General features: G+C 38.2%; 1 protein-coding gene across 3 annotated transcripts; it reads left to right on the top strand.

Moving 5' to 3' along the window:
* Positions 1-330: 330 nt before the first annotated feature.
* Positions 331-13,178, top strand: LOC128734112 (facilitated trehalose transporter Tret1-2 homolog). Of its 3 annotated transcripts, XM_053828131.1 has the most exons (4): positions 331-974; positions 9,187-9,596; positions 11,304-11,399; positions 11,465-13,178. In XM_053828131.1, exons 3-4 carry the CDS (start codon positions 11,316-11,318, stop codon positions 12,854-12,856), a joined length of 1,476 nt encoding a protein of 491 aa, XP_053684106.1. In that variant the 5' UTR covers positions 331-974; positions 9,187-9,596; positions 11,304-11,315; the 3' UTR covers positions 12,857-13,178. The 3 variants fall into 3 exon arrangements, with proteins under 3 accessions (XP_053684106.1, XP_053684105.1, XP_053684104.1); XM_053828130.1 differs by lacking the exon at positions 9,187-9,596 and having other exon boundaries at positions 332-974; XM_053828129.1 differs by lacking the exons at positions 331-974; positions 9,187-9,596 and having other exon boundaries at positions 10,692-11,399.
* The last annotated feature ends 507 nt before the right edge of the window (positions 13,179-13,685 follow it).

The raw sequence follows: 13,685 nt of genomic DNA, 5'->3' as shown, positions 1-13,685 counted from the left end.
ATTGTATTGGAGAGGACTCCACTAAAGCAGTGATCGATCGAGGGACGTCTCATATTATTGTTTACAAAACTTTACGTCAAGAAGTAACTTACAGTATAATTAAAGGTCTTTTAACATAATTCTTAATATATTTTTAAAGAGGTCATTAAATTGGTTTGATAAAGCATTTGGCACGTGCTGAACGCATGCATTTATGAACACCCCGAAGAAAATTTTCCATCGGTGGGAGAAAGTGCTCAACGCGGTGCTGCTCGCGGCAATGCGATGGCGAGTCGTTAGGCTAGTATGCGTTTAACGCATCGTCCATTCTTCAGTGCCTCACGGAAAGCGCACTCGATCGGTCCTAGCGGATTTGCACGTGTTTCTTTCACGATCAGTACCGACACGCGGCTGGCTGGCGGACTTCAAGACGTTCATCGATCACAGTGACTCGCGTGTACTCTTTTGCATATTTTGGGTGCCGTCAGTAGGCACCTCAGAAGTGTGATCGTGTTTTTTCTGTCGTTATTTAACATTTTGCTGCGGTATAAACGGTTGCAAACGAACGAAAAAACAATTATCGTTTCCAGTGAAAGTGATGCATCAATTAAGTGATAACAACACATATTGGAAGCGTTCCCTACGAGTCGAGAATAATAGATAGTCAAGGAGGTGGTGAAGAATCGGTGTGCAAGGGACGACCTTGTTTTACGCCGGTTGCAACAGACCTCCATCGTACTGTTGTTGTTGCTGACGTGCAGAATCAGGCTTGTTACGCCACTACCGTTTGGCTGCTCAACCTCGCGGAAGAAGCGCGCTTGGGTGAGGCACTGTGGAATATATTTATCATATGTCCGCATTGCGATAAGCGTGTTGCTTGTTTGGGAGCAGACGGATTAGCGGATTTGCGACTGCGTTTGAGGGTTGAAGACTATCCGGTGACCTAGACTGACTGGTGGCACAATTTCAGAGCGTGTGTGTTTCGACTAGTTTTGGTAAGCATAACTCAAAGAGCAACGTTGTTTTGCGGTTAGTGTTTTTTTAATCAGTTTAACAACGGATGTATCGATTTATTATCAAATTCGTCCTAAAATCATAAAAATAGCAGCGATACGCGGTAGCATCATCTGTCTTCAATGGAATATATTACTTGAGGTTTATGAGCTGGATGCAAATGGAGCTGATGAAACTGTAATTTTGTATTGCATCAATCTTTATCACATAACTCGGTTATCGTGTTTCACATAAGCTAACTGGGTGAAACGGACATCGTGGAGGAAATATTTAAAGTCGTAATTGTTAGCAACGTTTCACCAATTTAAATAAAAAACATCGATCATTTTTCCGTGATGGGGAAAATTGTGTGAAACTCTATTGCGCGATACGCATAAGTAGTCTGCATTTTTTTGGTAAAAGATAATCGGTGCCTCGCGAACCTGTAAGTATAGTATAGACCCAACAGCTGTTGTTAGCATGCTATCTTGAAATTCCTATCCTTAGCTTCTTTTGGTACTAATCGGGCAATCGAAAAATCAAAAAAAATTGACTCGAAGCATTCATGGACCCCGGGCAACGTAACATAGGGAATCTGGAACGGGGCGCTGTTCGAGCAGCTAAAACAACGAAAGATTGGCATCAGGTCACTGCAGAAGATCTAAAGTAATAGCGAGAAAGTGTGGAGGATCCGGGGCGACAAAGCTCACTTTTTCCGGAGCAGTAGAACCATGAATGGGCTATGAGAATAGCGCAGAAGTAGGCTCGAGTGGTGGATCGGAAGACGGTCAGTGAGAGGATGATCTGTTGAGGATAAGAAGTCGTTAATGCCAGCATGAAGGTAGACACGATGAAGAGAAGGACGCGTGGTACGCGCAACTGGAGGTGTGATAGCTGTTCGCTATGCGACATCATGACCAGCACCGGGGATTAAGCTCGATAGAGAAACTACGTATAGAACGGTGGCAGAAGCCTTATAGCATGCACACCAACACGAACGACAGCTGCTGTTGTCTGCTTTATGCATCAATTTCGCAGCTCTCCGAAGCTTGATGATCAAAAGCACTTTCTTTCTCCGTAATCCACAAGGCCACCTGGAGCTGGAGTTCACTTGATCAACGAACAACGAATCCATTTGTCTAAGTTCTCATTCCGGGCCGGTTTTTCTCGGACGACACCAACATGTGCTCCCTGCTGGTTGCGGACATTGACTCCGATTATTACTTCTGCGCTCAGAGCTATCGATGGTATGGCTAAACATTCAATAGGACATTGACAACTTGTTAGCTGCCGAGAACAACGCTGCCGAGACGCGATGGGGCTCTACCGTCACCTAAGGAGTTAGATGCGTTGACCTTCGAAGACGGATGAAGCAGGATACCCTCTACCGAGTGCATAAAATGACTGGTTTTAAATGGAATGCCACCATGGAGAGGCCTCCCAGTTGGCCTCGAGGGATGATGCTGGCCTAATAAGTGAGCCGACGCGTCGTGGTGGAAGGGATGTCAACTGGAGAAAATCCACAGACAATAATATTACAATGCCGGTTCCCGATCTTGGTGTGAAATTGTAGAGCTAAAAAAGCTAAAGGTATGGTTCCACGTGGGATAGGTGTACAAGAAGTTGACGTAGGACTATTGATTATCATTTTATCAATTTAATAGAATTTATAGTTCAACGATTCCTATTTAGTCTCGCACCTATTAGTGTTTTGGATGCAATTTTTCTTCCAACTACTCAGAGTCATGTGATCATGTGATGTAAATCATGTGAATCAGAAATTGGAAATTCGAGTTTGAATTGAAATCTAAATTGGACTTTAATTTACACTTTCAATACTAATTGAAATTAACCACGCAATAGGTCGTTAAATGGCACATAAAATTGGACTTAAATGGGCCTTGCAATGCTTGAAATCGCGCTTTTAATTAGTATTAATATCAAAGCTGAAATTGCACATGAAATTAAATACATTTTATTTAACATTGAACTTGCAAATGGACTTGGTATTGGACTTATATTATGCTTAACTGAAATTGAACTAAGAACTAAACTTCAAATTATACTTAAAATTGGACTTGAAATCGACCTTCAATCAAACTGATTGCTTGAAAAATAAAAAAGTTATAGGCATTTACGTGAAGACAAAAAACGTTGTCATAGTCGGGCCTGTTGTACAGGTTGTATTGAAATCACATACGTATTGAAATTCTATATAGAGACATGAAAAGAATGAATTCCGTAAATAACGGCTCATATAGGTACAAATACCCTATTTTTAATTGCATTTTTGCGAAATTTTGGCGATCTTGTAAAATCAATATTGCTACAATCGCCTTTTCCGAAGTGTACAACTAGAATAAAAAAAAAGCAACAAAAATCTAAGTTTTCATCGTATTAATTTTGCTTTATTTCTTCACATTTTTCGTGACTGACATTCTCTAGTGATTATTGCGCTTCTGCGCTTAAAATTATGGTGGCCCAACCGTGACTACTCAAGTGGCTTGACCTTTACAAATATGTAGCGCTTTTCTAGTATTTCACCTCAGCCTTCCCAAACACCTTACTGGATGGCATTTTTCTATAGTCATCGTGTGCAGCACATTTTCAAAATTTATCTCGATAATTACATTTCATGAATCATTTCTTGAAGAAAAGTTCATTGCGCTGGAAAACTTTTTTTGTAAGATTTAGTCACTGAATTCAGTACGGGTGTTTTGAATACACGATTGAAACTCACAATATTGTAAAAAGTTAGCTATCACAGTAAGAAGTTTTACAATGGTTGTATCATAGATATCATGAGTTACTAAAACTGTAAAACCGTGTTGACCCGACCATAACAGTGGCCCGACGATAACGACAATACCCTACTGAATCCCAACATGGCCGAAATGGCGTCTATGTGAGGATATGGGTGCCATCGATCCGGCCATGCTGGGATTCAGTACCGTTTCACCTTAATGCACAAATGCGTTAGAGCAATGCCCAAATACCGTCACCTAAGTTGTCGTGCGAGACTTCAATTCTGATTAGGTTCTACACTTCTACAGTATTGTTCCGATCATAATAGCTCCTCCGTGAATTTTAGGCTGACATAAACCTGTGTGCAAAATAATAGCAGTGAAAATCTCATATTTTTAAAAAATCGTTTATATTTTTTCTACTTTATCATGTACACGAATGCTACCTATATGACGTTGTATGCTAGTAGCATACGATCTCTAACTAAATGTACTCGACTGTCGTACTGCCTTCATTGAGCATATGGATCATTTTGTTTGTTTACCTATTTTTCCTGTGTTGAGCTAAAATAATAGCAGGGCTCACAATTTCATTAGAATTTTCAAAAGAATTATAAAATAACCGTTGAAACAAACCATTTAAGGTATAAATATTATCTATTCACATTTAACAAAAGTATGTTCATTTTTAGTATGTACGTATAATCAGCCAAAATGGGTCGTCTAAACGTTGCTGAAAGGAATTGTGGACTAAAACATAATTAAATAACAAATAATTATCAAATACATAAATTCCCACATTGCAATTTTTTATGAACTTTAATGCAAAACTCACCACTGCTATTATTTTGCACACAGGTGTAATTGGAAAACTGACATAATCGAAAAAAAAAACTTTCTCAAAGTATGCCAAGTTTACTAGCGAATTATGTTCTTTCTTTTGCATTATTAGGGTGGTAATGTTTTTACACATTAGGGTGATTAAAAAACATAGTTTTAAATGCGTACCAAAAATACGATGTCTTTACAAAAGCTGTGAACATACTAAAATAAGTAACTTTGGTGACTATAGTAACTATCTATCTCTTACGGTTGTCGAAATATTATGATTTGTTTGTAAAAACCCGATTTAATCCACCTATTGGTGAAAGGAACCTTTGTTATTCCATCTCATTTGTCATTTGAGTTAGAATTCGACACGCCTTCGGAACTCAACTTTTTGATAACACTATGATAGTTATCATCAATACATATGCATGTCTATGTAATATACTGATAAATTTGTATAATATCCAAAGCAATCAAAAAATGTCTTCCTTTTAATTGTATAATTTGTTATTTTGAGTTAATAGCGGGGTGACATTCTGGGGTTTGGTTTATGTGAGCAACTGTCCGTTTTCCTGGATGTATTCGGAACGTTCCTAGAATGTGTCCAGCTGTCGCCAATGTAACCCTGGACACTTTATATGTCGACAAATGAGCTACTTTTGCAATTTTGAGTACTTAAAGATGTCGTATGCAGGGTTGCCACATGCACAGATTATTCTGTGTTTAACAGATATTTGAAAGACATCGCCTGTACAGAATCTGTATGCAAAGAATACAGATTTTCGCCAAATTACACAGAATAAACAGATTTTTGAGCTTTTACATGAGAGTGAAAGAGACGGAAATAGTCAGCAAAATGACTCTCTATCTCTTTCACTCTCATTGTTTTGCATTGGACAGATTTTTGCACAGATATTTTTCCTCGCCGTACAGATTGTCAGATTTTTCCAACAAAAAACACAGAATTATATGTGGCATCCCTGTCGTATGTTGTACTTTAGCTGAATTCAGAAACTGATCCCCGATCCGGAACATTCCCGGACGTGTTGTTCCGGAGTATCTTCGGAACCGTACATCTGATCCAAATTCTGTTCAATAGAATTCTTCTAGGCCACAAAACTCTGCATTTGTTAGTTATTCAGTCAAATCGGTCCAGGCATTTTCTAAAAGCAGATGTTTATTGCTATATTTTCACTACTGAGACTGGTATGCGTTTATTTGTACATGTAACTGACATAGTTTCATTTTTTTTCAAAATTTTGGAAACAAACATCACATTACTGTTTGAAATATTGAAAGCATGAACAATTTAAAGATGATTCCCAGGCTCATCTCAAAAGTGGTGAAAATCACATGGGACTATTATGCATTTATAGGCAGTAATGGTAGTTATCATCAACACATATGCATGCATATGTAATATACTGACAGATTTGTAGAATACTTGAAAGCAATCAAAAAATCGTGTGTAAAGTTCTTGGGCAGGATTGATATTTAAGGGGGACCCTCACTGGAATGTCGAAAAACTTGTTTATTTTGCATTTTCAGAAGGCTTTTATCTTTAGAAATGTTGAGCCGATAGAATTTTTCGTTACGTGGTCTCGTTGAGAATTTACAGTAAAAATGTTGGATCACTTGAAGGGAAGTGCAGTGCTGTACAATAGTTTAAACGCGCTCTCCTCGAAACCATATGTTTTCAGCGACTGTGCGTGTATCGCAGTATCTTAGAGGATCGATTTGGATGAATTTTTTTTGGCGTGTAAAAATTACTTATCTAAATTGTGAAGTAACCGCTTTTTGATATCTCAACTTTTTAATTTTCGCTGCATTTTTAAAAAAAGCGTTACACTTCGCAACCAGTAAGAGATAGATAGTTACTATGTACAGCAAAGTTGCTTATTTTACTGTGTTCTATAACTTTTGTGGAGACACAGTACTTTTTTGGACGCATTAAAAAAAACAAAAATTTGTATCACTCTAATAGGTAGATTTACGGTGTACGGATTTACGGTGATAGTGTAAAAAGATGCGTCAGATTTTTAAAGAGACTTTTCCAAAGACACACCACCTGGAAAATTAAGCATTTTTACGCTAGAGCACATGATCGCGTTTTTTTCTATTTGGTTCATATCAGTAAAGTTTGCTTAAATAATTTCATCAATGTTTTTCAAATAACTTTTGACTGGTAAGGCCAATTCTAATAAGATTTAGCCGATATGTTCACAGCGTTAAGGCCTCCTGTTTGATACTAAAATAATTGAAATTTGATTAATTATCTGGTTAAAATCGTTATAAATAATTGTAACTTTTATTATGCTGTACACGACTGCTCATAACTTTCAAATTAAACATCCAATCAAAAAACAAATCAATAGTGATCTATGAGGCTATATTACCTACCAAATGAGACTAATAGCGCATAAATCGGTTTGGCCATCTCTGAGAAACGTTCGACTAATTGACACCTTGAAAAAGCACATTTTTAAGCATAACTTTTGAACCGCTTGATTGTTTGCGATAAAACTCTCCCCAAAAATTTGCAGTTGCAAGAGCCTTTATTTGATACTAGAATGGTTGAAATCGGTTGAGTGGTTCCGGAGAAAATCATGTCAAGTAGTTTTTACATTTTTGCTTATAACTTTTAAACAAAATGTCGAACCGCAAAACCATTCGATAGTGATCTACAAGGTGATAACACCTTTCAAATAAGCGTAATAGCAAACGAATCGGTTCAGCCTTCTCTGAGAAACAGACGACTAAAGTCAAGCGTCACACACACACACACACACACACACACACACACACACACACACACACACACACACACACACACACACACACACACACACCCACACACCCACACACCCACACACCCACACACCCACACACCCACACACCCACACACCCACACACACACACACACACACACACACACACACACACACACACACACACACACACACACACACACACACACACACACACACACACACACACACACACACACACACACACACACACACACACACACACACACACACACACACACACACACACACACACACACACACACACACACACACACACACACACACACACACACACATTGCTCAATTCGTCGAACCTTATCGGTTGGTATATGTGACTCGGCCCTCCGGGCCTCGGATCAAGTTCGTGTTTTTCGACCAATTTTTAAACCTTTGTTATAGTATAACAAAGGTAAAAACATTTAAAAATCACTTTTTAAAATACAGTAATGTTCCGATTTTGTCAGCCCCATGTTGAATTTTGGACTGACAAAATGGGGAAACTGAAAAATCGGGAAAAAAATTTCGAATATTTTTTCAAAATTCAAGACTTAAGACCTTGCAATATCGAAGACTTCTGTAAAATTTTAAATATTAACAATTGGTCAACCGAAAGCTCAATGAACCGTGCCCAGCACACAGGTCCAGAACCGTTTTTGGTGCACATTAGCTTTGAGCGGGAAAACTTGGTTTTAAGTTTATGGAACCTTTGGAAGAGTTTCTTAAAATTAAAAGTTCTATCGTTGAACGGAATTCAAATTTTGATTAATCCCCCTAAAAGTGCAATAAAAAATATTGCTGAATATGGTATAGCTCTATCTTTGATTGTTTAGGAACTATAGAACTTTTCCTATAATAACACCCTAATTTTGGCCCCGAATAGCTCGCAAGAAGGCATCATTTTATTCAAAAACTCTCCCCAGAGAATCAGAATAGTTTTAAGCAGGCTAAAAAGTATTATAAATCATGTTTAAAAGCACAAAAGTTAAGCAAAATTTATAGGCTGTCAAAATCGGGATAAAAAGCTGACCAGAGGTTGGAAAACTCGCAAAATGAATAGATACGCCGAGCATCGGCAAACGGTTTTTATCATGATAAAACAGCTACGCGAGTGGTTCAATTCGCCTATAACAATGAGCAACATACACTCACGCTTCGTAGCATCGCTGAATATACGAATATCGTGAGCAACGCAAAAGTGCGAATCGACGCTTTCTGCTGCTTGTAAAGCCACTAACACTACTTTAAACTATTCCCTTTTCGTGGTAATATTATTTTGAATACTTTCCGACGTCCCCGGGCATTCTATAGCCGAAAAATCGAACACACTCAATGTTCAATATTCAATTTTTGAAATAATTCTGATGTTCACATTGAGGTTCTGTTCGTGATAAAATTCAAAGCTGATGCGTGCATTATCGGCGAGGCAGGCGAATAGTGTATGTTCATGAGGGATGTTCATCGATTCAAATGATCACTTTTTCGCGAATTCTCCAACCACTGAAAGCTGATAAAACCGGGGGTAGACAAAATCGGGGATAGACAAAATCGGGAGCTAACAAAATCGGAACATTACTGTAACTGTAACTTTTGAGGTTACAATCAGGTACAGACAACTGATCCTTGCTTTTACAGGTTTTTTGTTGTACTTTTATGTGTGAGTTGTTTGATCTGCCACCAATTACCACCTTGAGAAATATTTGAGCTCAAAGAAGTACTATTTTTATACTTGTTTACTTGTTTATTGTCCAGTAGCGTAAGATTAATATCTTTTTAAAAATTGCTACTTATGGTTCTAATAAAAGATACATCATTATAATAATTTATTACACTAGCTGGCGCTCTCTGACCATTGGATACTCTGACCTTCGAGAAATAGTTCAGGCACTGGTGAAACGATGCTTCCAGCTCTGCGACGTTTGCTTGTGATGAACAGTGCTTTGCTCTTAGCAGGATTCACAAAGATTTTATCCCGTCGTGACCAATCCGCAACACGTTCGAGATCAGCATTCATCATTCTTACTAACTCATATGCACAGAGTCCCCGTCACCCGACGTAGAGTTGTACATCAGCGGCGTAAATTTGAATTGAGCAGTGCTTCAACACAGTCGGTAGATCATTGATATGACAGCAGAATAAAAGAGGGCCGAGTACTGAGCCTTGAGGTACTCCAGATGGTATTTTCACACTACGGGAGCCGGAGCAGCAACCACCACAAAACACAGTCTGTCTTCTTTCACACAGGTACGATTCTATATGACTCATGGCAACAGAAGAGAAGTTGAATTGCGTATATAGCTTGGCTAGTAGTTTGCTATGCGGAATGGTATCGAAGGCCTTCAAAAAATCGAGCATCAACAGTCCATCAGCACCTTTCTTATCAACAATGGCTCCTAGATCATCGTACACTCTTAGAACTGCGGTTTAGATACTTTTTCACTGTAAAAACTGAATATCCCGAAAAATTGAGAAAATAACGTATAACGGTGTTCCTCTTAACCGTGGATTTTAGTAAGACAAATGACTTTCTAGAACACTATGAACACGCAAAAATTGACCGGAATTAGCTAGGGACAAAAAACTGTTTTAAGGGTTTATCCACAAATAACGCTTCATAACTAATTTCTATGAAGAGATACAGCTATGATGTATTTAACAAAGTTGTTTGTATTGGCATTATTATATCTTTGCTGAACATATCAAACCTGTCTCTTGAATATGTGAGAAAATAAATTTCGTATTTCACTTGTAAGGGGATTAATCACATCACCTTCAAATGAAGGCTTTTTATATCAGAAAATATTTTTTTTGTTTGTTTGATTATAGTCACTTTAACAGCTTAGGTCATTCGTGACTTCTGCGAGGTTGGGATTTGAACCCGGGTCCTCGGCATGAGAGGCGTGAATGCTAACCACTACGCCGGGATTAACCCCACCAAAAAATATTGTCAAAGACACCATATGCTAAAAAATCTTGCGTATTGGCATAATCTCATGCGATCACATATTTCACTGTGCAGCCTGGCCCATAAAAGGTTAAAACCCCCAGGACAACCCCGTTTGGATCACTTCTCAAACGATAACAATAACGATAACAAAGATATTTTTTTCAAAATGAGCTTTCGTTCAAGCAATCAAATTGAGAACGACAAATTAAAATATTTACTATTCATAATGACACATACTTCACTTTCTGTATAAACTTTTTAAGCCAGTTAGCAAATATTTTTTGTTAATTAGCATGCTGCTGAGTGATACTGGCTATTAATAGCGCCAGAAACTACGCGCAAACTTTTAAAATGGCAACGATTAATCACTAGAACATATGTGACTGCTATCATTTGGTAACTCTTGTTTGAATGAACACTTGTACCAAAATTGTACAAAGCACTAAAAATCCATGTTAGATATCAATTTAACAACCACCAATTTTCTGCATTTTGAGACATGAATACAGACTTCACATAGGGACTAATTATTTTGAGCCACCATTAAAAATATTCTAAGAGTTGAGTTTATAAATTGTAATTATCATTTTCTACCACATCCAAAGCGTGTAGAAGCTACGAACACATTATCTCGCTGGAAAGTTCTATGATTCTTACTGCAGTCTATTTACAGTGATAACAGTTGTGTAATCAACTTACTGAGACTAACTGGAAACAAAGAACTGTCATAAATTCATTTGGCATGAAAAGAAGCGACAAATAAAGGATAAGCGGTTCCGTTATTACTGTTATCAGTTCATGCACCCGCTCTGTGTTTCTTTTCTTTTCGAAGAAATATATGAAGATGTTTTAACAATAATTAAATCACTTTGTTAGTGAATGATACGCATTCCGCGTTATCTAACTGGGTTACAATCACAGTGTTCAAGTGGTTTATTTACAGTGCTCTTCTTTCTAAACTATGAATGCACCTTTGCTACAGTCTAAGTTTAATTCAATTTCAGACGAAACACAAAATGGTCATCAGAAAGGTAATCCCGGACAAAGCGTTCATCGAGAGTCATGTCACCTCGACCAGGTTTTCCCCGCTTTCGAGACAGGTAAAACTCATTAAACACCTTTACCGGATATAGCAAATTTTGTAATTTTATTTTTCCAACAATAGATAATAGCGGCAACGGGACCCATCATTTCGAGTGCTGCAGCCGGCATGACCAATGGCTTTTCGGCAATTCTATTGCCCCAGTTGCAGAGACCGGAAAGTAGTATACAGATTACCGACGATCAATCGTCGTGGATTGCCTCCATGGCACCACTTCCGATGGCTGCCGGTTGCTTACTGGGTGGACTGCTTATGGAGAAATTCGGACGAAAAGTAACTCACTTGATATTGAATATATCGTTCGCCATTGGATTCTGTGTTTTATCGGTAGCGCAGACTTACGATATGATTTTGGTAGGACGTTTCATAACAGGATTTAGTTGTGGACTAGTAGGCCCTCCAGCATCCGTGTACATAGCCGAAACAAGTAATCCGAAGTATCGAGGAATATTACTGGCTGGTGTGACATTTGCTGTATCTTCCGGAATTTTGCTTTCCCACCTGTTTGGAACATTTTTTCATTGGAAAATGGCTGCTTTATTCTGTTCCTTTTTCATGGCTGTCAGCTACGTGTTTGTTGCTTTGTGTCCCGAGAGCCCTTCTTGGTTATTATCGAAAGGACAACGTCACGAGGCAGAAATTGCGTTTCGATGGCTTCGAGGATATGATGCCGAATCTACTAAAGAATTGGATGATATGCTGACCAAGGATACAGAATCGAATGAACTCAAAAAATTACAGAAACAGCAACCGTCAAGCTTAGAAAATGTTTTGAAAAAAGAATTCATTATTCCTCTCGTAACTTTGTTAGTGTTCTTTTTTACGATGCAATTTTCCGGAGTCAATATAGTCGCGTTTTACTCGATCTCACTGATGAAAACTACAATTGGAAGTAATATTAACGAATATCTCGCCATGCTGATAGTCGATCTCGTCAGGGTAATAACCTCTTTACTTGCCTGTTTATTGCTTAGAACGTTCGGGCGTCGTCCGTTGGCCGTACTGAGTGGTTCAGGCACCACCATTAGTCTGATTGGTCTATCGATTTTCCTATACTTTCAAACCAGCATTCCGCTGTATCAGAACCTTTCCTGGATGTCTCTCATATTCCTGATTAGCTACATCATCTTTGTTGGAATCGGATTATTCCCGCTGCCATGGTGTATGAGCGGAGAAATGTTTCCCATCGCTACCAGAGGGATCGGTTCCGGGTTGACGTCCTCGTTTAACTTTGTTTGCTTTTTCGTGGTGATAAAAACTGGACCATCGCTGCTAGCTTCCTTCGGAACGAATGGAACTTTTATGGTTTATGGTGTTATTTCCCTAATCGGAACGTTGCTTTTGTATATGATCTTACCGGAGACAAAAAATCGAACCTTGCAGGAAATAGAGGACTCGTTCAAAGCTGGATGGACTCGACCTAAAAAGGTTCAACCAGTAAGTGATAAGGTGTGATTCCGATATATCTAGATAGGCCGTTCAGCTGAATAGATTTCAAGTTACAAGGAAATTTGCTGCTTGGATTTTTCTGTATGATTTATAGTTTTGAAACTGTTCTGTTATTTAATTTTTCTGAAATACCTACATAGTGTTGTATTCATGCGTATAGCTCAATAAGAACGCCAGATACTCGTGATTTTAATTTCAATGTAGGCAATTTACGAATTAATTTTCTTGATAAACATGAAAAGGTCAAGCTGAATGAATAGGTTTAGTGTATTAGAGCAACATTAGAATAAATTGTTTTTATTGTAGTGAATTATTTTTAATAAATGTGACTCGTTTTAGTAAAAAAAAAAAAAATAAATTGCGTATAATTTTCCCCGGTCCATTCAAATTTTGTTCTTCACAAAAACACAATTCCCCTAAAAGAAAGTATTGTAAGCGCTATACTATAACTATACTATAATATGCATCCATATTTTCATATCCATATTTCAAAACGTCTGCAACCGTGATGGATAGAGAGAGAGAGAGAGAGAGAGAGAGAGAGAGAGAGAGAGAGAGAGAGAGATTTGATAGGAGTAAAAAGAAGAAAATATGTAAGAAAGCAGGCGGTATGGTTTAGGTGCAAAAATCTGTATTCAGTTCGTGACAGTGTTACGAAAATTTTTGTTCATATAACTCAATGCATAAAACTGTCACAGTTATTCCCGCTCAACTGTATCGTGTGCTGCTCTGAAATCCGCGAAAATATGATAAGTGACACGTTGTGCTCCCTACTACGGATTTGATCCGTTGTAGCACGGGCCCCCAAAAGGTTCGCTTAATACTGTCCTACGAA

The sequence above is a fragment of the Sabethes cyaneus genome, chromosome 2 (assembly GCF_943734655.1).
Source record: "Sabethes cyaneus chromosome 2, idSabCyanKW18_F2, whole genome shotgun sequence".
In the NCBI taxonomy this organism is placed as follows: Eukaryota; Metazoa; Arthropoda; class Insecta; order Diptera; family Culicidae; genus Sabethes; species Sabethes cyaneus.
This window is presented reverse-complemented; position numbering and strand designations above follow the sequence as displayed.